This window comes from Apodemus sylvaticus, chromosome 1, assembly GCF_947179515.1.
Source record: "Apodemus sylvaticus chromosome 1, mApoSyl1.1, whole genome shotgun sequence".
Lineage (NCBI taxonomy): Eukaryota > Metazoa > Chordata > Mammalia > Rodentia > Muridae > Apodemus > Apodemus sylvaticus.
Window position 1 is genome coordinate 74758667 of NC_067472.1, and position 27102 is coordinate 74785768.

General features: G+C 46.9%; 1 protein-coding gene across 2 annotated transcripts in view; it reads right to left on the reverse strand.

The window, feature by feature from the left end:
• The window catches only part of Htra1 (HtrA serine peptidase 1), a 48781-nt gene that overhangs the window by 18986 nt on the left and 2693 nt on the right, over nucleotides 1-27102 (reverse strand). For both annotated transcript variants that reach the window (XM_052197057.1, XM_052197064.1), the window contains exons 2-3: nucleotides 5289-5388; nucleotides 4728-4932 (exon numbers count right to left, since the gene is read on the reverse strand). In XM_052197057.1, the coding sequence (XP_052053017.1) occupies nucleotides 4728-4932; nucleotides 5289-5388 (305 nt within the window). The remainder of the gene's footprint in view (nucleotides 1-4727; nucleotides 4933-5288; nucleotides 5389-27102) is intronic.

A 27102-nucleotide genomic window follows, 5' to 3' on the forward strand; every position in this document is an offset into this window, starting at 1 on the left:
CCCTGAAGGACAAGGGAAGGTCAGGAAGAAAGAGTGCTCTAAGCCTCAGGGAGCTGTGCAGAGACAGCGAGGGAGTAGGAGGATGAGGGAAGGGGCTCCGGATCGAGTCGGGTGGTCTCAGGAAGGAGTCAGGACACTCTGAAACACTGGTTCTCAACCTTCCTAAGGCTACAACCCTTTAATACAGTTCCCCGTGTTGCTATGACCCCCCCAACCATAAAATCATTCCATTGCTACTTTAGAACTGTAATTTTGCTACTGTTATGAGTCCTAGTATAAATATCTGCCGTGTGACCCCCAAGGGGGTTATAACCCATAGGTTGGGAATGGCTGCTCTGAGAGAGAGAGAGGGTTTCCATAGCATAGGTGGGACAGCATCTGGAGGAATCAGAACAGCTGGAAAAACAGCTGTGTGACAAAATTTCCCTTGTACTTTCTAAACACTTCCCCGTAGTTCTGCCCATGCCCCTGTTCCAGACTAAAGACACCTGACAGGTTGACATTTTACATTTCCTCCATTGCTTGAGGTTCTATCCTTCTCTTAAACTACTCAGGGGTGGAGGAGACAAAAACTGCCTTTGGATTACAGTTAAAAATATTCTGTACACATGGCCAGTGGCTCGTGTTAAACACATTTGGAAGTAGTTTGTATCCCACGCTGAACTAGTTTGCCCTCAAAGCTGCTTTCCATTAAAATGTTTACATGTGTGAGCCCCACCCCCCACCTCCAGACCAACATTGATCCCATTGAGGACCCTAAGTTTCAGCTAGGACAGGAGCATCCCACGAGGCTAAAGGGAAGGCCAAAAGGGTCATCCTCTCCCCTCCCGGGGTGGAACGGGAGAGTCCAGACCACAGGAGGCCACCCTGTGTTAGCCTTTCCCACTGAGTTCTTCAGGGTCTCAAAATGCAACGAACGCACATGTGTCAGCTCAGCAGAGAAACAAAAGAGAGGCTTTTGGTCACAAGCCCAGAAAGCTCTCTGGCAACTGCAAGCCAAGCGGCTTCAAGCCCTCAGAGGCATCTCTGTGAAGGGGAGGAAGTGAAGGAACTTGGGAAGGGCCTGCTCTGTGGCAGAGACTACAGAGGCCTTACCCACCGTGAGCAGCATCCATCAGCAGTTTGCAGTTTTAAGGGGCAGCGTGCATGTACCAGACTTGGGATGTGGGTTGAGGCGCTGCAGCATAGGACAAACCCCACCTCCCCTCCCATCCCCCACACCCCACCCCATACCTCCCCTCCATCCCCTCCAGCCCTCTGCAAGCTCTCCAGTGGTGGATCTGCCCAAAGAAAAGATGGTGCTCTCAGAAAAAAAAAAAAAAAAAAGGTGTGTGTGAGGGGGGATAAAAATCAAGTGAACAATGACATCAGATGTCCATTGCACCTTCTATTTCACGAAAAAGGACAGTTTCAGTGTGAGCCACAGACAACTCAAGCAAACTCATGCTGATAGGAAACTGGGCCCAGATGGCCAACCCTTGAATTAGTCACTGGGCTTAAGCTCCTGATCTTCCTGCCTTCACATCCCCCCCCTCCCTCAAATGCTCGGACTGTAGGTATGCGCCACCACACACACACCACATCCCTGGTCTGTCTTCTCAGACCTTCTCTGTCCTGTTCTTTGTTGCTGCCCCTAAGATGCCACAATGCCAAGCAAGCACCTAGCCCATCACTGCCCACCTCACACCTCAATCACACCACATGCTGTGGGGTAAATTCTGCTCGAACACAATTCACCTGGGTGGCCGGCCCGTTCCTTCCAAATCATACTTTGTTTACAAGCCAGACTCTCCCTATAATAACTCTCATCAGAACAGGGACAAATAGAAAAGAGGGGGTGGAGGGCAGTCTAGTTGGCAGGCTTTGATGTGGGTGTCTGCAATGTAATAGCCTTCTATTTCCAATTCCATTTTCAAGAGCTACATCAGTTCAATTTTACATTTCCAAACATGGGGGGAGGAGGGGAGGTTTCGTGCAGCACATGCCAAACAGCAAGCTTCTGGTTAAAGAGTTAGACTCTTAGGGAATGCCCGAAGCCCTTCACACAGCTCAACTATTGAGAGCCTTCACATTTTGCCTGGATATGCCAGAGGTGACATGAGGCTCTTCCTGTCTCCACATTGGCTTAATATCTGAAAAGAATATCCCTGGACTGGAAGCAATCACGTGGTATGCACCCACGCATTCCAGACATGAAATGACTTGAAGAGACAGCTCACGAACCACACAGGCCACAGCCCGAGCTGCAGATGGCCAGGAGGCCCCCAGTGCTGGCTGCCTTCCAGGAACCGAGTCTGCAGGTCCTACATGTGGTCACTGGCTGTGCTATTCTGGCCAACCTCCTTCCGGTGCCACCACCGAATTCTAGACACCTTGCTCGCAGCATTCCTAAATGGGGACATGCCAACCTTTCCACAGGTTATTTAAGGTTAAGCTATTCCATCCCATATGAAGGCCAGGCTCTGTCCCTGTGCTGATGGCTGTGGAGTTGGGTACCTGGAATCTGCAGCCTGGCTCCAAGGAGACTAAGAGTGATCAGATGGAGGAGTGGTCTCTGGGCATTCTTTCTTCTTATATAAAATGGGAAGAACACAGCTACTCTGAGAACACAGCATACTAGAGAATGGTTGGATGTGAAGTCAGAGCCTGAACCAGCTGCCTTGGTACCAATAAACACATTTGGAAAGATGAGCTGTTGATAGAAATTTCACAGTAACTTAGCAGAAATAACACACAACTGTGACCTCACTGAAGTCAGTCACCTACATGGGCACAGAGCCTGTAACTACATCCTTCAGCCCTAGCCCTCACCACCCCAGCCTCTGAGAAGGTAAGGGAACAAGCTGGGGATGGGGAAGGCTCTGAACAGTTGCCTGATGCTATTTTAAAAGGAATAAAGACCCAGAATCCTACTGCCCCAACAGTACCCTGAGCTTTCTTCATCCAATAGCTGGAACACACAGTAGGACTTCACACCTAGCTGACTTCATAGCTCAGAGTCAGATGAGAAGCCAGCAGGCACGTCACAAGAAAATGCTGCACTTCATTACCCGCCCCACCACAAAATCCTGATCCTTCTACCTTCTGTCTGAAGGAATTTCCAAGGACAGGAAGAAAGCAGAAACTTCAATCTCAGCATGAGCACAAACAGACACCACATCACCATGTGATCTACATGAGGTGGACAGGGAATTTTTGCTGGTCATCTGGTAAGAACTGTATTTAGTTTTAGGCATGAAGGCCTTGCTAAACAAGTATGAGAGATATGGCAAAGAACTTGGCTAGCTCTCACAAAGCCCTGGTTTGATCCACAATACTGTGAAAACCTGGCTTGGTCCTGAGTGTCTATAATCCTCACATACAGAAATTAGAGGCAGGGGAGCCAAAGGTTCAAAGCCACCCACAGATTATAAATGTGTTTGAAGGCAACCTGTACTACAGGAGGCCTAAAAATAAAAATGAAGACTTTGCTAAGCAAAAGTGACTGTAAACAGAATATTAAATTAAGAACATGATCTTTCTTTTCCTTTAATAAAAATTTTTTGTTGGATGTGGTAGCACTTGGGAGGCAAAGCCAGGAGGATCTCTGTGAGGTCAAGGCCTGTCTGGTCTACAAAGTTCTAAGGAAGCTACAACTTGAGGCCTTGTCTCAAAACATCCAAAAATAAAATAAAATTCAGGTAGGACTAGAAGTAACTACTCTAATAACTCACAATGTAACTCCATACAAGCATTTTTTTTTTAATTGAGCTCACTCTTACTGTGTCTTAGTTTTGTACTAGCCCTGCTTCTAAGTTACGTGCTCATGGAAGGCTATAATTTGGGTAGATAGTGTTTTGCAGCCCTTTTAAAGGGACTATGGTCATGTCATCATATTAAGGATTTTAAGAGGCTTGAGAGAGGTGTGAATTTTGTCTTAAGGCTCCCAAAACCTTGAGCTAGAGAGATGTCTCAGCAGTTAAGAGCACTACTGACTGCTCTTCTAGAGGTCCTGAGTTCAATTCCCAGCAACTACATGGTGGCTCACAACCACCTGTAATGGGACCTGATGCCCACTTTTGGTGTGTCTGGAGACAGCAACAGTGTATACATATACATGCAATAAACAAACAAACAAACAAAAGCTTAACAAGGAGCTGGAGAGACGACTCAGTGGGTCAGAGGGCATACATACTACTTTTTCAGAGAGCCAGTATCCAGTGGCTCACAACCCTGTAACCCCAGCCAAGGAGATCCAACATCTCTGTGTGCATACCCACTTACAAACACAACACACAATTAAAAAATAATTTTTAAAAATCTTTTTAAAGCCCATTCTGTAGCCATGGAGAATCCAGGTCACCTCAGTGGAGACAAACATAACTTCATAATAGATGCTTTATCATCAAGGATAGGAGTTTCCGTTCTCACCAGCTACCCATTAAGTTCTTTGTAGCCTGTTGCTTTATAAAGAGACAATGCTACTTTAAAAACCTCTGATCTGAGAGCCAGCTTCTTCCAAGGGCTTTCCTCCTCCCTCCTCCCTCCTCCCTCCTCCCTCCTCCCTCCTCCCCTACTCAGGTCCCTCTTTGATGAGACCTGTTGAGCCCTGCAGCTTCTGTGTTGTTGCTGAATGTTCCCTGTTGCCTAGGTACCAGGGAGCTCTGATGTCCTCACCATCTCCACCTCGACCTTCCGAGAGCTGGGCTACAGGCCCAGGAGACACTCGGACCTCAGACGCGTCTTACCTGGTGGTCAATCTTGATAAGCGCAATGTCTGCCTTTTCGTCCACATCCTTGATTTTGGCTTCATAGGTAGCTCCATTCTTCAGCTCAACCTTGACCCGGTTTTTGTTGGTCACAACGTGAGCGTTTGTCACAATCAGTCCATCCTCTGACACGATGAATCCTGACCCGCTCGCCACTGGCACCTCCCTCTTGGAGAAAGGAAGCCTGAAACAGACATTAGTTGAGCTTGAACAAGCCCGATGTGCAGAGTACATGACTCTGCAAGAGCAACTCTCACACATCTAGCAAGCATGTAATGTTTTAAAAATAACACTAAGCTACTTTTTGGAATGCATCAAAAATATTCCACTTAGGAAATATTCCCTGGGAATCACTTCAGAGCTAGAAGTTATTAAAACGCTGAAAGGGCCAAGATTATAGGTCTAAATAGGGAACTTTCCTAAGGCAGAGAACTCGACCATAACACAGGAGTCTTCCCAGTGACATTCCTGACACTTTAATCTGCTTCAAAAGTAGCTGTGGTGCGGTTGATGAGAGAGAGAGAAGGAAGGCCTCTTTACTTGCGATATAGTTCAATGTGAACCACGGCGGGGGCGATCTTCTCCACCACATCAGCAATGAAGTTGTACTTATGACGCAAACTGTTGGGATCTTCCTGCCCTGAGGACAAAGGCAGAGATGAGATGTTTAGTGCTCCTGACCTGCGCTGAGGCCCGGAACAAGATATGGGACAGAGGGAATAAAAAACGCATTAAAGCATCAACACACACATGCATACTCACTCAAGCACACAAATCCATACACATGCGTGCATTTCCATATATATGCATGTACTCACATGTGTAGAACATACATGAGCATATAAACACATATACACATTTATGTAATCATATATTACAAACATGCACATATACATACATCTGCACATGCATACACAGACACTCACACACACACACACACACACACACACACACACACACACACACACACACGGCGCCTCTCTGTGAAAGGGAAACAATCACTCCCTAGCTCCGGGCTATGCATAAGCACTGAGACCTTTCCGTTCCTCCTGTGACCCATCACAGCTGCGTGTCCCCAGGCTCCCCCAAAAGTTCCAGGGCATTTATGGATTATTCCTGTTCCATCAGGGTCTGCAGTTCTCCAACTGGGCGTAACTGAGCACTGGGACATGCAGGGACCAGCTTCCTGTGCTGGAAGGAAAGAGGCCTCCATCTGCACAGCTCCCCACCATAAGCTGCCTGAGAGAGGCACAAAGTCTGATCGCTCTTCCCATGGTGTGAAGATGTTCTCGGGTTCAGGAAAAGGGTTGCAACTTTTAGGGAAACTGACTAACTCGACAAATTTATGGCAGAAACACCTTATTAAGTCTGTTTTTAAGGGCACTGGGCGCTGGTGAGATGGCTCAGTGGTTAAGAGCACTGAGTGCTCTTCCAGAGGTCCTGAGTTCAAATCCCAGCAACCACATGATGGCTCACAACCATCCATAATGAGATCTGACACCCTCTTTTGGTGTGTCTGAAGACAGCTACAGTGTACTTACATATAATAATAAATAAATCTTTGGGCTGGAGAGACGGGTCCTGAGTTCAAATCCCAGCAAATATATGGTGGCTCACAACCATCTGTACAGCTACAGCATACTCATATACATTAAATAAATAAATAAATAAATCTTTTTTTTTTAAAGTCTGCTTTCAAAGGCTTTTAATTTTCTATTTTGTTGCAGACTTTAAAAATGAGCATTGTTACCATATTATATTTCGGGAAACTGAGGCCAGGATTTCTCCATGGATACTAAATGGTCTCAATAACAAACAAGAAAATCTGGGGTCTGCCCCCAGTGCACAGCTTTTCTACCTCTGCGGCAGCATCACACAGAGCTGCTCCTGCATCAGTTACCTTCTGTTGCTATGAAAAGGCACCATGACCAAGGCAACTTATAGAAGGAAACGTTTATTTGGGTTTATATTCCAGGGAGATAAAGAGTCCGTTATGGTGGTGGGAGCAGAAACAGGAAACCAAGAGCTCACATCCTCAACCACAAGTACAAACCAGAGAGAGCAAACTGGGAGTGGTGAGAAGTTTTTCATCTCAAAGCCTACCCCAGTGGTGTACTTCCTCCAGAAAGCCTATATCACTTAAGCCTTCCCAAGTGCTAGGTAACAAGTGCTCAATAGCAGAGCCTAAGGGATGGGGTGGGGTGGAGGGGTTCATTTAAACCACCACTGGTCTCCCAGGTTCCAAGGTAGTTGTGATTAATAGGCGTGTCCCATGAACACCAAATGAAAGAAGAACAAACTGTGGGAGTGGAAACGTTCCTCCTGAGCAGAGTCTGGCAAACATCACTGAGAGACAGCTGTAAACAAGTGTATCTGGGCTTCCTGGGACAAGGACCAAGTGGAAGTTTAACTCCAGCTGGCCAGCAACCAGAGGGCTCGAAACCACCAGCTGTGAGACTCCTGCCTTGAAGAATAATTAACTCACTTCTTCTTCCTGGTGTGCTGAATTGAGCTTAAGATGATCTGCCCACACCGGGGTGAACATAAATATGGGATTTTCGGGCTCAAATGAGAAGCAGGTACCTTTCTCAGATGTAGTAGGGAAAGTAGCTCCAACATCTGCCCACCAGGAAAGCTACAAGAAGGATCTGGCCTAGGCACATGAAGGCCTGAGGCCCATCCTCAGTCCACAGGTTAGTCTCCATTTCCACACCAGCCAAGTGGGGCCTTTGTCTCTAGGATTAGTTGTGTGTGTGGTCTGCACCTTACAGTTTGAGTCCCAACTGGAACTATCAGCAATGATAGGAGGCATCAAAACAAAGAGTATGTGGCTCTGGAGATGGGTACAGAGCTTGGCTAGCTGGGGCAAGGAAGAGGATAGTGACAAGCTAGCTGTTGACATCATTGCTATCACCTAATAGACATCCACAGAGAAACTAAGCACAAACAACTAAGCACAAGAATGCCCACTAACTTCTCAAAGACAAAATGTCAACCCAAAGAGAAGAGATGCATGATTTCTGCACCTGTAATTTTAGAGCATCTTTAGATGTAAAGGCAGTATGGTTGGGGACCTGTCCCTGTTTCATTTAACCAGAGGGGATGACTGTTAGAACCTTCTTGCGTCTACAGACACCCTTGTGGCCCTGCTTCTGACTTCCTTATAGAATGGTCAACCCACACAGAAACACCCACTCTAGGTGAAGCCAGGCTGGCTCTACCAAATCCTGCTCTTCCAGGAAATGCAGAGAGATGAAGGCTACTGCATCCAGAGCCCTCATCAAGGGAAGAACACCAAACACTAGCTCTGACCTCTGACAGTCACTGATGGCTACCTACTGCTGTGTGGCCTCAGGCACATCACCAGACTCTACTCCTCTAAGCTTAATCCCTTGTCAGAAAAGAAATGAGAGGGTAAGAGCAGAGAGTTCAGTGCTTGCTTCACAGGATGTGTCCATCCCAGGAAGCACCTGATGAGGCCAGAGTATAGTTAAGAAGAGAATGGCTTGTCAGAAGGAGACTCCGGGCAAATGTGAGCTTTCAGACATCAATGAACGGACAGGGAGAGGAGGGAGGCAGGGGTGTAACCTATACAAACTCAAGTCAGTTCTGGAGTTTCCAACAGCATCACTATGGCCATGCCAGCACTGGCTGGGAGAAACAGGCTCATTTTTCCGGTCACAACCTGTACCTGTTTCTTGGCTCACTAAGTTACCCCCCACAGCTTTGCAGAAGAGGCCAGAGGTTGGGTCAGTATGTGATCTAGCCCAAACTGCAACCCAGATGGGCACTCAACCACACTAGAGAGCCCTACCAGAAGGCAAGTCCAGCTCACCCTAAGGAGCATGGCCCAACCCCCAACTCCCCATCCCTCCTTGCTCCCCTAGCCTGGAAGTTACAAAGATGAAAGTCTGTGGGGCTGAGGCTGGCCCTTTCTGATTGTTCCATGGCTATACAGAACACCAAGCTGGAGCCGGCGGCCTGTAGTAACAGCCCACATACAATGAGGCAAGAGAGGAAAATCAGAGTAATGGAGGTTAGAAAGGAAAGCATAAACATTGCCTTTATTTGCAAATGATATGATGGTCCTTCTAGAAAATTCTTAGGAATATAAAAATAAAATAAGTGACTTTAGAGGTGCTGTAGGAAAACAGGTGAATACACAGAATTCATTAGATTTTGTATATTTAGCAATAAACTTTAAAATACCGTAATTACATTAAAAGTATTAAAAAATACTTGGGGAAAATATTAACAAGGTTGTGTAAAAGCTGTCCCTTGAATGCTCCAAAACAAATGTCCAAACAAATTAAATAAAACCTAAATAAAGGCAGAAAAATACCAGACTTGCAGTTTTGAGGGTCAATGCTGCTAGATTTTCAATTCCTCCCAGTGGATGTGTAGATTAAAACACACTCCCATAGAAAACCTCAAGAGTGTTAGTAGAAAACGATAACCTACTTCTAAAATGTATGTCAACATCAAAGACTGGTATTATACATAACACGTCTCAGACAGGAAGCACTGAATAACTTACAACAGGACTTCATTTTTAAACAAAAATAATCTAAATAACCAGAATTAGCAAGCGGAAAGATGAGTCACAATTTACAGAGATAAATCTTTCCACTTGGCTAATAAATATTTAGTATTACTGATTTTAACACAACAAATGGCCCATTAAGTACAGCCAACAATTTCTTATAGCTTTATGAGCTCACGGCTGCCAGAATTCAATCCTCAAAAAGCAAATGGCCTGTCTTCCTCCGTTATAAACTAATAGGCACACCACTTCATAAATGTTGAACCCTTAGAACACCTCATCTCTGGGGAGGTTTACAGACAGTATTATTAACCACTTTCTTTTATTTCTTTATTGTAATTTTTTTTAGACAAGTTCTCTCTACATAGCCATGGCTGTCCTAAAACTCACTGTGTAGACCAGGCTGACCTCTAACTCCTAGAGACACAGTTGCTTCTGCCTCCTGAGTGCTGCGATTAGGTGTGCATCATCTAAACCACCATTTGTTTCTTTCTTTTCCTTTTTTTAATTAACCACTTTCAACAGCTGCCTTTTAGGAACAAAGAGAGAAACACACAGTTCCCATTACAGAATGGTTCCTGGAAAGAACAGGGCCCTCAGTTCAGTAACCTGGCCCTCAGCAAGGATGGGGGAGCGAATGGTGTCTCAGTCAGGGCTTCTAATCCTGGACAAACATCACGACCAAGAAGCAAGCTGGGGAGTAAAGGGTTTCTTCAGCTTACATTTCCCATTGCTGTTCATCACCAAAAGAAGTCAGGACTACAACTCAAGCAAGCCAGGAAGCAGGAGCTGATGCAGAGGCCATGGAGGGATGTTTCTTACTGGCTTGCTTCCCCTGGCTTGCTCAGCCTGCTCTCTTATAGAACCCAAGAATACCAGCCCCCAAATGGTACCACCCACAAGGGGCCCTCCCTCCTTGATCACTAATTGAGAAAATGCCCACAGCTGGATCTCATGGAGGCATTTCCCCAAATGAAACTCCTTTCTCTGTGATAGCTCCAGCTTGTGTCAAGTTGACACACAAAACCAGTCAGTACAAATGGTTTTCCAGGTCCTCAGCATCTGTAGATGGTCACATTCCTCAAGTGAAGGGCAAGGTGTTTTTCATACACACACACACACACACACACACACACACACACGAATATATATATATACACACACACACACACACAGATGACTGTTTCAAAACTTTATGTCACCACAGTCCTTGAATGACCTATCTCCACAAGGTGAGGCTGCTGGCAGTTGCTTTGATAAACAGATCACAGAAAAATACTCAACACTGGAAATGGTGGAAACCATACTCAATTTGTCTATAATACTAAACAGGTCAAGAGTCACTAGTTTTGTTTGTTTTCCTGTTGTGATAAATACCACAACTGAAAGAAACTTGAGGAGGAAATGGTTTATCTTAGAGTTCCAATACAACATTCAGGGAAATTGAGGCAGGACTCAAGCAGAAACCATGGATGGACACTGGTTACTGGCATACTCTCCTAGCTTCCTCACACAGTCCAGGACCCCTTGCCTAGGAATGGTATTGCCCATAGTGGATGGGTCATCCTGTATCAATTAGCAATTAAGAAAATGCCCCACAAACCAATCTGAACAGTAATCACCCAAATGAGACTCCCTCAGGTATCTCTGGGTCGTGTATGTGAATACCTAAAGCTAACCAGGAAAGTCACCAAAGAGGGGTGTGTGCATATTCTATTTATAGCAAACAGTGGTAAGGGGAAGTGAAAGGTAATTGTTTTCCCCTAATGACTACTATGCTATAAAGACACAGATAAGTTGTTTGAATAACACTGCTTGACAAATGCAACTCTTTGGTGTTCTGTTGGACTGGATATGTCATGAAAAATTTACTGTGATACAACTGTCTTCTAGAAAGAAGGAGAGGATGTGCTAAGACAGTCTGGGACCTCGGATGCTACTGAATCCCTATGCCAGTGTGAAAGACACAGGGCAGAGACAATGTATAGTGAAAGTCAGCCCAACAAGGCCTCATGTCTCAGGCAAGAGCTGTAACAAAGCATTAACATGTGGAAAACTTACAGAGATAAAACAGTTCATCAGCTACTGTTGCTTTAATATTATGGGCTGTGTAGTAATAACTCTAGAATTTTGGTTTCTCCTTAAAACACAGAAATATTGTAAGAATATGTTTTTGCTTTAATTCCAGGTGTGGATATGGGACTGCTTCTGATTGCCCACGGCAGCTGACTATGATTTGCCTCATGCTCTAGCAGAGGTGTGGTTTTGCCAGCTGCAGATAGTTTCTGCAATAGTGTGACATTTGGAATTCTGGGAACTTTTCAAATGGTATATAAATGCTAGAGCCTCAATAGCGTTGGTGGTTGATGGTGGTCATTGGGGGATGGGTTGTTTGAGGTATATCAGTAGTCGTGTTCCAAGAGGACATTAAAAGAAATTAGATTCAAGAATCTTTATCTCTCTCCCCTCTATTCTTCCTTTTCCCCTATCTAGTGAAAGGGGTGAAACATGGGGGGAAGGGGTAAAGGGTAGGGAAAAGAACCCAAAAAGTAGCAAAGACAAGCTATAGGGCTGGACATGATGTATCCCTCCCCACCCCATAAGCTTGTATGTTGAAGGGTTGACTGTTGATGGATCCAATCACTGAAAGACTCTGGTTTCCTCAATGGACTAATCTACTGATGACATAATTACGTGGCAACATCACTAGAAGGTAGCAGATCGGACCTGGTTAAGAGATCACTAGGGTGCATCTTTTAAAAAGGGTGTCTGGTCTCCAGATGTTTCCTTTTCCCCTCCCTCCATTTCCCCCCCATCCCCTCCTCAGCAGGCATGAGATGAGCAGACCCCTCTGTTTCCAGTTCCTGCAAGTGCCTCACAAGCCCACTGAAATGGAGCCAGTTAACCATAAATCTTCCTTCCCTTGGCAACAGGGATGTAACTCAGTTGGTAGACTGCGTGCCTAACATGAAGGAAGTCCCAAGTTACTGGGTACAGTAGCTGGTAATCTCAGCATTCTGCAGAGGCAGGAGGACCAGAAACTCAAGTCATTCTTGGCTACAACATTGAGTCCAACGCTAGCTTGGGATTCCTAAAGCCTTGTCTAAAAACCAAAACAGAACAAAACCGGCTTTCCTCCCTTATGTTGTTCATAACATGTGTTTTGTCACAGTGACAAAAACACTAACAGATGCCACAGGCTCTGTCTGTCTGTCACACGGCAGCTATCCTAAGTGACATACTGCACAGAGAGCGCCTCAGCCCAAAGTCTCAGCTGTCATTTCCAAGCTCTTGTTTAGCCCAACTTTGTGGCTAGAGCCTTACGACAACCCCATGGGGTTTGTCCTGTGTTTCTGAATCTTCTAAGAACTTTAGTCTCCTCCCTCTCAGTCCCCAAAACATGGTGGCCCACTCCAGCCCTCTCTCTATACTCCCAACCATATTGCTCCCTGCTTGGAATACTTTATTCTTCCCAACAGCTAGTCATATCTCACCTGGCCTTCAATACTGGCAGTAAAATACTAGGCGATACTAGCCAATAAGGCCTATGCTTAAGGACAATGCTAGGCATGGATGCTTCCTCTAGGTTTTCCTCAAAGCCTTCAGGGTGTCTCTTATGCCTGAATCTATGCAGCAGGAAAGTGTGTGGCTCGAAGCCCCAGAACTGGACTATGGATGTGGCTCAACTGATAAGTATGTTTGCCTAGCATGGATGAAGCCCTGGGTTCCATCCCTGGTACCACACAGTAATCCAGGCACAGGGGAACTGCACCTGAAATCCCAGTGCTCAGGAGATAAAGGCAGGGGGATCCAAAGTCCAAGGTCATCCCTGACTAGCTATCAAATCTGAGGCCAGCTTGGGCTACAGGAGGTTCCAGATCTACTCCCTGCTTCCCCTCCAAAAAGCCTCAGAGCTGGTGTGTGGCACAGCAGAAAGCTCAGCCATGAACAGAGACTCCCAGTCTCTGCAGCTTCCCTTCTCAGCCTCAGCTTTCAGCTCCCCGCATCCCACACCACGCGCAGCAGGATCCTGATTCACACTTCTGGACTGAAAGATCTGGGGCAGGATGCAAGTCCAACGGTCCAGCCTTCGCTTCCAGCAAGAACAATCCCACCATCTAATTTATCTGCAGAGTTGATACGGACAGCGAATTTGGAAAACAGAACACAGTGTATTCGAGGGAAAAGAAATGAATCCTTCTTTATTCCCAGGGAACGGCCTGTTCCCCAAATTCAAATCAGTTGCAAGTACAGATTGATCAAATGCTTGGCATTTAGTGTGGTGACCCATATTCAGCACTGGCTTCCTCATCTGCAGGGACCAGGACAAAATGAAAATGAAGCTTTTGTTCCAAAGACTACGAATCTCAAGGCAGGAGCTGCATAGCAATAGAACAGGTAGACCCCTCTGAGTACAGCCACAGGCCCATGCTGGAAGGAGCCAGTCTGCCAACATGCCAAGTTCAACTGATTGAAAAGCCATGCCAGAATCCCTAGGGGCATGTTCCTGCTCTGTGGAACCCAGGAACCCACTGACCATCTCACGCATGGCTCATACAGGATCCATCTGCTGGAAGCTGAGAAGCCTTCCCTGTCCTTGGTGATCTTCAGTGTCAGAACAGTGCACAAAAGCAGAGGCAAGCTATACAACCACGGGCAGGACCCTCAGACTGGGGTTCCTCTACTTCACACTGAAAGAGTTCTGCTGGGTGGCCTCCATGGTCCCTCTCAGCTCTCAAAGCAACTGTAATTTCCCCCCTAATTTCTTCAACTCCAAATCCTAGCACAGGCAGTCCCACCAGGATTCGTATCTGAAAGACTACCAATACAAGCCCAGGTCAGTTTTGGCAGAAACCAGGACTCAAGGAAAAGAGAGATAGCAAGGAAGATAAAAACCAACAGGGACCATACCAGAGCCTGGTCAGCAGGAGACCAAGGGGGATGAAAGAGGCAAGACAGCGCCATGAAGGGAAAACATCTTCCTCCCAGACACTGCAAGTTCAGAATGGCTTCCTTCTGCCATGCAGACCTGGCCAAGAAATACAAGTCCTGTCAAAGGAGCCAGAAAGCCTTGTACAGAAGTTGGAGAGGAAGCCAGTGGTAAATGTGTGCATTCCCATGGGAAGGCACCTTGACCACCTGAGGTCAAAGAGAAGCTGCTATCTAGAAGATGACCATCTGGAGCCCTGGCTGTTGTCAGCCTGAAGTCCTTCCCAGGAGTCTGGGGGAAAAAAACCTTCCCCAGGCTCTGGCAGACACAAGGAAGCACTCTCCCCCTGGCAAGGCGATTATAAACAACACAGCAAACATAGCAAGCACCCTGCGGGTATGGAAGAAACTAGCAGTGATCTTTGGGAAAGGTGTGAAGGGGTAGGACACAGCCCCCAGCTGTCAACAGCACCCTCCCCAGAGTCAACAGTCACCTGTGATGTCCATCTTCTAGTGGCACACTAGAAATGCCAGTGGGTTTTGAAAACAAACCACCCCCACTGCTGAGAATCCACAGCCAATGGGTACATGTTGGGCGTGTCCTCTTCTCCATCTTTAGGCTGTCCGAGAGCCATGTATTTTATCTGACAGTATGCTCAGTCCAAAGCATGACCTAATGACAAGGAGCTACAAAGCGCAAATAAGTCAATGCAGGACCAGGAGGAAAAGCTGCACCTCACTCCAGACGCCCATCTGCAAGTTTTCCCTTCTGCTCCGTTCACAGCACACAATCTGTACTGGAGTACAAGGTAGGACAGGGCAGCTGGGGTTAGTGTGCAACTTCAGCCAAGACCCTAGACTCCCAACTCAAGCCAAAGTCCCATAGGTGCACTGCCTGCTCCCTCCCCCTCCCCAACTCTCTCTGTGTGCCATCACATGCACGGAGACTACAGGTAAACCATGAATGGTATCCTTCAGAACAGCCGTCACCTTGTATTTTTGAGGCAGGGTCTCTCCCTCAGACCTGGTGCTTACCAATATTCTAGGTTGGCTGGCCTATCCCACCTCCCCTCCCCAGTGCAGGGATTACAAGCATATGCCACCCTGCCTGGCTTTTGACCTAGGTGCTGAGAGTCAGCTCAGTCTTCAGGCTTCCCTGGCAAGCGCTTTCCTCATCCCCACGCTGCTGGGGGTGTAGGTGCACTAAGTGAGAGCTTACAGAGCAGGGAAAAGGAGCAACCTGTGGTAGCAAATCAAACACGCCAAGCAGCCAGTCCCTGGAAGGAAGAAGAAAACACCTGGGATACGCATACATGGCACACAAACCCCGGGACTTTCCTTGTCAGGGTAGACTACAGGCACCTGAGACTCAAGCAGGTATGGGTGGCATGTCGAGACAGGATTAGAACCTGCGGCTGGGGAGGGGTGTGTGCTGCAAAGCCAGGGAGAGGAACAGATGGGGAGGGCATGCTGCACCATCACTGCGGGGGACAGACTATTTGTCCCCAAGAAAAAGCTCCCTTTGTGAGAGTTCTCCCTGAATCTGAGAATGGCCTGGGAAATCAAGAGCCAAAGTCCAGATCCGAGCACAGTCGGGAGGAGGGTTAGAAGACTCCAAGAAGCCCCCAGGGCCCCTGCTCTGCCAGGGACCTTGGACTGCTTTCTCTGAGAGACAGGGAAATCAGTAGGAGGGATAGGCCTCCTGTGCCTGAAGGAAAGAAAAATAAGGAAGAGTATAACCCAGCAATCACAGCGAAGATGTCCCACCATGCTCCCAGAAATAAGACTCAGACTCAAAATATATTTGCAAATACCTTGATCATATAGCTAGGCTTTCCTATGACTAAATCATAACTGAAAATAACCATTTATTCTAATCTGCATTCTGCCATGTGGCTGCTTACCTATGCTCAGGTACCATGGTCAGCCAGTCTCTCTCACATCTTCCCAGCCAGTCTCCTGTCTTTATTTCCTGAATAAGTCCTAGGCCATATGCTTTTTAATTGACAGGTGATGCATCCATACAAGATACAAGATATTTTCTCTACAGTCTAGTATGCACAAAGTCCTGGGTTTAATCTCTAATACACACACTGTAATCCTAGCACTCAGGAGGTGGATGCAGGAGGATCAAAAATTCAAGACCAACCATGAGTAGACTGTGAGTTCAAGGACAACCTGGATACTTGAGACCCTGTCAGAGTGTGTGTGTGTGTGAGAGAGAGAGAGAGAGAGAGACAGAGAGACAGAGAGACAGAGAGAGAGAGAGAAAGAGAGAGAGAGAGAGAGAGCAAGCACCACTGTCTTTTGCATAAAATTCCTGAGAGTTTCCTGTGACCTCTTTCTTTCCTCCTAATGAATAAAGAAGGAAGAGGAGGTGGAGCCAGGGCGCTTGGCCTTGATTCCCAGCCCACACTGGCACTTCCAAGCACTGGCAGCCCCTCTTTCCGGTACAGTCTCCCAGACGGCTCCACGTGAGAAAAGCTTGCCCCATGCCAGACCTCAGGCTGTGAAGGCTGAAGGTAGTGCAAGCTTGCACAGGCTAGGCTAAGGCTGCAGCCCAGGTGCCCAGACACTCACTCACAGCAGGTAGAGGGATGGGGGTTGGGTCACCCAAACAAGTCTAAGGCTGTCTCCCACAACTGGCCACTTCGGGACCGAACTGGGGGCATCTGGCCAGTTGGCCCGTAGCCCCTAATTGTGCTGTGACTCACAAGCTCGACCTAATTCTGTAGTTTTGGCTTTCCTGGGAATAGGTACCTTTTATAGAAGCATGTGTCTACGTTAAATGATGCTTTCATTTAAAAAAAAAAAAGTTACTTCTGTCTCAAGGACAAGAGAAAAGAAAATGATAGTAACCTTGTTCATGTGCCCATAGTGAATGCTTAGGGTTGAGCATCTCTGAACACCCAGCAAGTGTCGATTATTAACTGCAGGGAAACAGCTGACAGCTCAGTCCATACAACCTCCATCCTCTTTCCCTGATAAGAGTCTGGCACCAGGACTGACCTTCACAGACTTCTCAACTGAGGTCTCTTCCTGCTCTTGATTCCTCTGGTTGTTTTGTCTGGGGCCCGCCTAGATGCTCAGGCCCTGAAACTCCTCCAACCTCCAGGGCGGGGCTGGGAGGTGGAGCCCACAGGCTGTTCCTCCAGAGGCAGGAAAACTGGGCCTAAAGCCCAGAGAAGCACCAATGCCCGCTTGCCAGTGAATGCTGTTCCTGTGGGCAAGCCGGACAGCAGTGAGGGCTTCCAAACCTGAGACATACCCCAGAAGGAAAGGATGCCTGAGGCAAGCGGTAAAGGGGGGGGGGGGAGAAAGGGGGCGCAGCGCCTGGGTCCAGAAACAAGGCGCTTCCTCTTTCTAGGCCTCTTGCCTGTCAAATGAGGGAAGAGGCGAGACCATTTCCAACATTCTTTCTATAATTACAAAAATAGTTGTATGTTCTAATAAATCTGAAAAGTACACTTCCTGATCTTTTCAATGTGGGATTCTCAGCCTTTATGGAATATTTAATTTGGCTTCATATCCACTAATACATTAATAATACTGTCTGAGCAGTTTAGACTTTCAAAGTGACTTTCAGGACTGGGATTATGTGTCCCCAGCAGGGAGAGATGTCTTCCCATAACCACACAATGATAAGTTTTTTTTTCAGGCATAAAAATGATAACATGATGCCATCTGCCAGGCCAGTCACCGAGGACCCCATTACAGGACCCCACTTGTGTAAAAGGCAGATTCCCAGGGACAGAAAGTAGGCTGGAGGCTGGCTTGAGCCAGGCAAAGGAAACCATGGTGTGTCTGCTAATGAGTGCTGTGCATATTTTAGAGGTGGTGGGAATATTCTGGAACTAGGGGTGACAAGCCCACAGCACCAAGGACACATAAAAACCCTATATGTGAATTATGTCTTGAAAATGTTGTCATTAAAATCAAAGTTAATAATAATGTCATGTTTTTACTTTCTTTTTGAATGGAACTATCGAACTAGAAAAGTGAATTTATGTGGCTCACATTACCACCCCTACGTGTGTCCAAAACATCTGAATAAACACATTCTTCACTTTTCAAAACAAATAGTCTGGCCTTAATCCACATCCTAGAAAGAACTAGCATCTAGATGGTTCCATTCAGTAAGCCCTGACTGGGCACCCGGGAACTTTCATTTTCTGTCATATACTGGGGGGATGTCCCTGGACCTTCATATCCCTCCCTGGACCCAGGCTCCTCAAAAGTGCATCATCAAAAATACAAGTGACCAACCAGAAGGCTGATGTCACAGTCACAAGCCCGTTTTCAGCCTAGGTGAGCTATGATCACAACTCACTAAGCCAGTTAATTCCAATCCCTTTAAGTGTTCATTCTACCCTAAACACTGCTTCCCCTTACCAGTGATGTACCTGGAGACAAAGGTGCCAACAGGCAACAAACAGGAAAACCTGCAGACTGAGTGGTTCTGCTGGCTCAGGACCCACATCTGCCATTTATTGTGAAGGAATCCCTTCAAGGGAATTTCTTGTACACTTTCAGCAACTTGGGAGGCTGAGACCTTCCACAACTGTACTGGGAAGGTAGCTTGGTCAGTAAAGTGCTCGCCACACAAACACAGAGGTTCTGAGTTCAAGCCCAAGAACCCACAAGAAGCCAGGGACAGGTGCCTGTTATCCCAGCGCCCAGGAGGCTCAGACAGGTGGACCCCTCAGGCCTGACCAGCCAGTCTAGCCTACACGGCAAGCTCCAGGCCAATGAGACCCAGGTCTCAAAAAAAAAAAAAAAAAAAAAAAAAAAAAAAAAAAAAACCCACTAAGACAGCACCCAGGAGAAATACCCAAGGGGCTGGAGAGATGGCTCAGTGGTTAAGAGCACTGGCTGCTCTTCCAGAGATCCAGAGTTCAATTCCCAGCAACCACATGATGGTTCCTGACCATCTGTCATGGGATCTGATGCCCTCTTCTGGTGCGCTGTCTGTTCATGAAGACAGAGCACTCGTACAGTAAAATACCTAAATAAATAAAGCTTTAAATAAAAGAGACACCCAAGATTGACCCCTGGATTCAGGACTACCACAAATACACGCACCGCAGACCCATACATTCACAGTCTCTCCCAACAAACACTTAAAAACTCCATCACTGGTGACAAAGGACTATAGCAACCCTTTGGGGAAAGAGTTTGACAATAAATACCAAGGGTTACAGCAAACCTATCCACTCCTCTCCTGCTATCGTACTTGGTACAGTCTATCCTAAAAGAGTTCAACACACCAAAACACAATACTTGACATGCTAACAACAATGGCCCCCTTGAAGTGAGGCAGGTGTGAAGCCTGAGACCGTAGGAACATGAATCTCTTTCCTTGTGTATTTTGATGTGATTATGCTTCTGATGTCTAAAAGCTGGTAGAGCACAACTTTTTATCATCATGAGATATATGGAGGGAGTCCCACAATGGCTAAATAACATGGAAGAAAGAAACCAAATCTGTCTGAGGAGAAGAAAGCAGGCTCGTCTTGACAAAGTTCAAACCATAGATAGGTTTAGACACTGAGGCTCCTCAGCACTGAATCATTCACTATATTTGCGCAGATTTTTCCCTGAGGCAAGTGCATTGCAATTAACATCCCAGGGCCTCAAAGCGCTTCAGGGAAGAAGTCAGTTACCACATGGATTGCCGAATAGTCATCTGTAGTCATCGTTTCAAGTAGGAAAAAAAAAATCTCTTCAATGACATTTTTAAAAGCAAGACTGAGTGAAAACACCTACTGTTTCTCAGGCCTTATGGGAACATCTCCCATGTGGATACCAGCCTCCTCCAAACACCTCACCACTCCAGAAGATGGAGGCTGCCAAGAAGGGTTGGCCCCCACCAAGCTGCACATATATATGCAGCTGGAACCATTCTGACAGGGATGACGCCATGCTTTTAAAAGACCTTATTTACAAGCACATGTGTGGGGTTTGTGCCTGGGAGGGCCAGAAGAGGGTATTGGATTATCCAGACTGGAGTTATGGGCAGTTCCAAGTCACCCAACATACTGGGAACCCAAGGGTCCTCTGCAAGAGCAGTCCATACGACTGAAGTCTCTCTAGCCCCAGATATGAAGACATTCTAAAGAGACTATTGTGCAGCACATCACCCTACCCCACCCCACCCACCTTTGGCTATCCATACTATTGAAACAATAGTCCCCAAGGAGTTGGAATGTCCCCAGGAATCTCATGCTGAGAGATAAAAAAGGGTGAAGCCTGGTGCCACCCAGAGGAGGAACTTGTCTTCAGGAAGAAGTTTCACACATCCCTGACATATCAGAGCATCACTGGAGCAAAGTCAATAACGGGTCAGTGATGGTGGGACCACCCTATGACCTGGACTGACTATTTAAATCTAAACCTCATGTCAGAATTCACATGGATACACAGGAAGGGTCACTGGACTGTAGTGTCTTTCTTCCCCATGTGGCCACATTGAATATCTTATTTCTGCTTTTCACTATTAATTGTGTCTTTAACTGACCTACTGAGGGCACGCACCTGAATGTAGTTTACTAGGACTGCCAGGGCCCAGGCTCCAACTCCAGCAAGGCTAATAACACAGCTTGTGAGAATCAAGTTCCCTTCAGGGGCCTCAGCTTTCCCACACACAGTGTGAGGAACTTTGCTGTAAGGCCTGAAGTACCTCTCAGCTCCAGGTCACCTGCTCCGGGATTTTGTCTTCCCTACAATAGATGGTGGCTTTGGCCAGCCTCTGGTATCTCCACAAGGCAGAGTCTTGGTCCACAAAAGCCAAGGAAACATGAAAATGAGGAGCTGGTGTGGTTAGAGATGAGTAGGGGAAAGTATAGCACTGAGCTTCTGTGGTTTAAATGTGTCCCCCCTCTCCCCCTCACCAGTTGTGGTACTGTTAGGAGGTAATGTGGAACATTTGGAGACAGGGCCTTATAAGGAAGCAACTGGATAACTGGGGGGCAGGGTGGTGGTGGTCTGGCCCTTAGAGGGAAATAAGGCAGCTCTCCTGGGTCCCTGGTTAGGTCTTACAAGAGGGTCATTTCCACAAAACAAACCTGGCTGGCCTCTGCTGCTCTCTCTGACTTCCATGTTGTCTCATGAGCTCTCCAGTTGGCACTCCTATGGTGCCACACACCATGACATCTCTACCAGAGTCAAGCATACGCCTGCACCTCCCAAAAGGTGAGTGGAATACGCCTTTTTGTAAAGTGCCCAATCTCAGGTATTTTTTGACAGTGACCATGGACAGAAGTGACCCAGTAAGCATACACCTTACTTTTCTATATTTTCTGGATCTCTTGGTGGGTATTTTTACTAGCAAGAGATCTGGAAGAGTCTGGACCTACTGTCTAACAGTCCAGGTATCCGTCAATCATTCTTATTCCCAGTTGACAAAGCTCATTCACCATCTCATTAGTTTATCTGCCCTCACAATCCCCTGCTGATGTCCCCCAGGCAGTATCATTATCCTTAAGCAACACATCAGGAAACAAGACCACAGAGTCAGTAACTGATGGGGGGGAGGGGGCTAAGGAGATCCAGTTTCCTAAAATGGAGTCCCAGAAGACCAACTGTAGCTGAGGATGCTTTAGCGTCCTTCTTTCAGACCCTATCAACAGAGGTGCAAAATCAGTGTCTAGTTGATCTGAACAGCATCACCAATACTCTACATCTGATATTTGGAAGGTTCCAGCCAACAACAGCTGAACACATGCTCCTCTGAAGCCCATGTGGAGCAGTTACCAACTGACCGCATTCAAGGCCAGGAAATGCACTCCAATAAATTCAAAAGATCAGAAATCGCTAAGCATGTTCTCAGACCACAGTAGAACTAAACCAGAAAGTCATAAAAGGGAAGAGGCTAGAAAAGACTCCAAATATTTGAAGATTAATCAGCATGCTTTTAAACAACCCAAGTCAAGGAAAGTCCCCCAGTCTGATTATGAGGTGGAACCAAGTTCAACTCCTAGCTCTCTTCTTAGTAGGTGGCCCTAGGTGGATGAAACCTCTTGGAACCACTACAGTTTCTATAGCTAGGCAGCAGGGTTAACACCACTGCCTTCCCGGGATCCACAAAGGAACAAGACAAGGTCTGTCACCCAATTATAACAGTAATGGTCACTCTTTAGATCACTAAAAGTTTGGTGACAATGTCCCTCATCCTGACCCAAGAATATAATGTTCCACTTCCAGGTTCCAGGTAGCTCACTGTGTGTGTGTGTGTGTGTGTGTGTGTGTGTGTGTGTGTATGTAATGTTCCACTTCCAGGTTCCAGGTAGCTCACTGTGTGTGTGTGTGTGTGTGTGTGTGTATGTGTGTAATGTTCCACTTCCAGGTTCCAGGTAGCTCACTGTGTGTGTGTGTGTGTGTGAAAGGCAGGTGTTAACTTTTGGATGAGCCCTCCCTCTCCCATATCCAGCTGGCCGGCATGTACTGAGGCAATTCCAACTGGCAGTAGTCTGTATCCATCTGTCTACAGAGTGATGACTCCTACTTTGAGTATGGGCACCAAATAGAGAACTTGTCTTAGTCACAGGGTGTGAGATGCCCCAAGTGTTGGATGATTGGGTAGCATCTTGCCCAAGACTGTGTGGATGGGAATTCTACATCTCATCCACACTGAGACAAACATGCTCACCGCACAGGCAACCCAGCATCTCCTTCTTGAGGGCTCATTGCACAACCAGGGAAGAAGACGTTCCTGAAGTCTGAAATATTGCACAAGACTCTGACTCATGAAGACATGGGTATTTCAAATTTGGAAATTATCAAAAATTCCAACCACGACTACCAGTCCTCCGGAAATTCGATGCACAAATGTGCCTGTCCTGTGGCTAGGGAGAAGCTGCTGTCAAGCAATGCCAAACAGAACCATTTATGAAATATGCTAACTCAACAAACGTCCTAGCAATCAAAATAATAGGGCATTTGTAAACTCCCAAATTGTTTGGGTTATTCCCCCCCCCCTCTTTCCTTAAGACATGACACATTTTTCCCTATGAGCAATTTCCAGAACATAAAAACAAAACCAGGCCAGGTTCAAGAAAAACCTGGAGTGTCTATCAACTGCCGTCTCCTGTACGCCCAACTCAGTAAATGAGATAGTTCATATAAAAGTCTTAAGGACTGGGGAAATGCTCAGGTCAGTAAACCGAGGTACAAGCATGAAGTCCCACTTCCATCTCCGGCACCCATGTGAAAAAGCCAGTAACAGTGGCTTACCACTATCATCCCAGCACTGAGGGAAACCCGTGGGACTTACTGGCTAGGCAATCTAGCTGAATCTCTATGAACTCTAGGTTCAATGAGAGCTCCTATCTCAAAATATAAGGTGGGGAAACATGACTGAGAAAAATGTTAACATGTGCTGATGGTCTCTGTGAACACACACACACACATGGACACGCATTCCCAGGTGCCCCATGCACGCAGTCACTTCAAAGGAAGCCCTACTTTTCATAGGATCAATACTGGGGTAATGGCTGGGACCGGAAGATCAGAGGATATGGAAAAGCAGCCTTTGAGTCCAGAGAGCCTTTCCAGACTAGCAAACTCCATGTCCGCCTCGGGATGCATTTTTATCACCCCTTCTCTGTGCATCTTTCCTACACCCAACTCACCAATCTAAAGTGTTCCACACTTCTAGAACTTTCTTCTGAGCTGACTACATCACTGGAGCTTTGGTGGTCATGACAGTGGTTATCATTACAGCTGACAGAACAAAGTTCTATCTGGAAATATACCAGACAGTACTAACCACCTCATGAATTGATGATGTCCTTCCAGATTAATAACCCCAAGAAGTGTGAGCAAACACAATCTTATTTCCATGATTGTTTTACGGGTGAGGAAACCAGTCACACATTCAGAAAGGGAAGCTCAGAAGATAGCCTAGTCCACAGTCAGGCTTCATGAAAGCTTCTCAGCCAGTCTGACCTCTCATTCCCTATACTAGCCATACTTCTGAGTACACAGGCATTGTTCAAGAAATGGTTCGGATGGATTTGGGATGTACATCACTGTACCTCGCTGGCTGAAAGCTGAATTCTTCCCTTCCAGTCCTCTAACTGCCCCCGCCCCCACCCCATTACCACTTATGTCTGTCTCTGAAGCATGGTGTCCTGTCTAATGTAACCCCATGGTTCTAGATACCTGGCACTTAACAGGTCTGAGTCACACCAACTTTCCAGAGATTTCTGAGTCTTTAGGGAAACATTCAAGAGGTCTACCACCCTCTTCCGTTTCTCTGTTGGAAGCATTTTTCTTTTCTAATGTCAGAGAAAGTGGCAAAGCAAAAGAAACAGCTCAGTAGGGACCTTAACCAGAAGGACCAAGAAGGAAGGGTCAAGATCACAGAGAGAAGCAAAGTATCACCCTGTGGCATTGGTTCTTGGGAGTGGGCATGTTACTCCCATGGACTCCCAGAAAGAATCTCAAGTTGAGTGAAAGCTAAAGTAAAGGTGGCTACGGTCAATGCCCTTCAATGCCACACGTGGCTTTACCCGTCATAATTTAAGGCGGGGAGCATCTCTTAGGGCAGCCAAGCCTTTGAAAGGGATACAGGAACACAATCTCCTCACAGGCTGGCGGTTTCCTTACAAGACTCACAGGCCGCTCTCACTAAAAGGAATATCAGAAACCACTGACCCAGCTCCCTCACTGCTGTGGCCCTGAAAGCCAGAGGAGCCGGTACCGGTCCGATCTGGCCCCACACAGGCCAGAACCAGCGGTTGAAACTCAAAGCACTGCCAAGCATGGCTGCTCCCCACAGCATCCGGGCCCAGAGCTTTGTCTATGAGAAATGTAAGTTCATGGAAAATCTGATGTCTGAATCTATGACACAGAATTTGCCCAGGATCACCCGGCTCCAAACCAACTCAGGATTCATCCTGCCGTGCTGAGGCCTCTGGCCAGCTAGCTCACAGGACCGCCGTCCCTGACCAATCTCGCTCTAGCTCCAAGGCAATGTATTTACTGCTCCCCGGATAGGATAAAGTAAACCAAATGCCTGGCGTTCGATCCTGCTAACTTACTAATTTTATCAAGCCTTGCTATTTAACGCTTTAGCAACCCATCAGAGCATTAAGGGAAGAAAGACAGCAGCCAGTGAGCTGGACTGTACAAAAGCCAGGGAGACAGTCTAGGATGGCAGAAACCGAATTTGTGCTTTCTACCAACCCTGTCCTTAGATGAAACCTCATCTCCACCCCGTATCCATTTTTTTTTTAAGAGACAAAAAGTGCATCCAACTGCCAATAGCAAAACTTGCACTGTAGATGAAAGAAAACAGTGTCCAGGAATGAATGACTGTCTTTGCCCAGATTGTGTTAACTATGAGCTTCCTCGGGGGAGGGACTTTGTGCTGCCTTTGGAATCTCTTGAGTTCAGCAAGACCAGGCACTAAAGCTCACAGTGACAACCTGCTCATGGCTCACAGAAAAGAGCCACCTAAATACAAAGAGTCCATGCCTCCAAGAGTTCTGTTCTGTGGCCTCTGCCTTCAGAGGCTGTGGGGTGAAGCCAGGAGGGAAAACTCCTGAAACCCTCCAGCTGTCCCCCTGTAGCTCATCCCTGCCTCCACATGAGGCTCGGACACCTCTAGGCTTAGGTTTGGATGTCTTGGGTAGGACTGGCTTTCCTGGAGTAAGGAATAAGTAGACTAGGTTTCTCCTATCCACGGAGTCTTTTTCCTGCCCTTTTAGATGCAGCACCTCACATGTTGGTTAGTCTTTTGAAATGTCTCGGGATCCAGAAGGGCCCTTCTTACCCAAGAACAGTTTACAGTCTGGGGCTCTCGCTTGGAGACATCTTTTCTACAACACTTTATACTCTGGGCTTCTCCTGAGCCAGGAACTAAAGGCAACTTTGTCCTGATTGCTGTGCCTGTTGAAGGAGAGAGTCATCCCTCATCGTCCCAAAGTCATGGCCATCTGGAGCACTGTTTACGTCAGCTCTTAGCTGCTACTTAGCCGGATCTGGTTTATAATCTCCGTTGCTCTGTCAACAGCACAGAGCGGTGGCTATGAACGGGTCCACACTCCACGCACGAGCTCAAGGTGCTGCTGTGTGAGAGTCAGCTGTACCAGGAGAATTACAGCACTGGCACCGTTAGCAGGACCGAAGGCCTGGTAAAGAGATGCCCGGAGCAGAAATGTGAACTAGATGGCACCTTTGTTGCTGTTACCCTATAGGATTCTAACTTTTTGTTTGGAAATTTGACACAGGGCCTTAATCTGTTCCCCAAACTAGCCTCGAACCCTGAACCACCACATCTATTTATTTTCCATTTCTTCTTGTACTCTCCTGGTTAGTAATAAATAACGGATCCTTGTCCTCGGGTATACTTGTGCATGTCTCAGCCACATTCTGAAGCACTGGTAATTTCTCTCATTTCCAAACAAGATACGTTCTCTGGTTTTTCATTAAGCAATTACGGACAAAAGTTTTATGCAGAGTGATGGCATTTTCTCCATCCAAAGGGCCATCGTGACCCCCAAATCAATGTGTCCCCTTGGACATCCCGCCTCCCACCACATTCTCACCTGTCTGTCTCCTGAGCTTTCTGCCGAGATCCTGCCTCAGAACCATCTGACCTCAGTGTGTTCTCACAGTGGATTCCCTCCATGTTCCCCTCGGGGTGCTTCTCTGTGTCCCCCAGTTTCAATGCCATTCCCACGTCCCCTTTGCCCTGGAGCAGACAGGCAGTTCTCCTTACTCAGCTGCGGCATCAAGCGAGCCAGCTGCCCTGGGCACCAGGTGCCGGAAGCGGGAACCAGAAAGGGACTGAATGCTAGCAGCTCACTGAGTCCCAGAGTCTGCTCCTGAAGATATCTCAGGACAGTCTCAGAGGGCGAGTCAGGGCCAAGCCAGGCT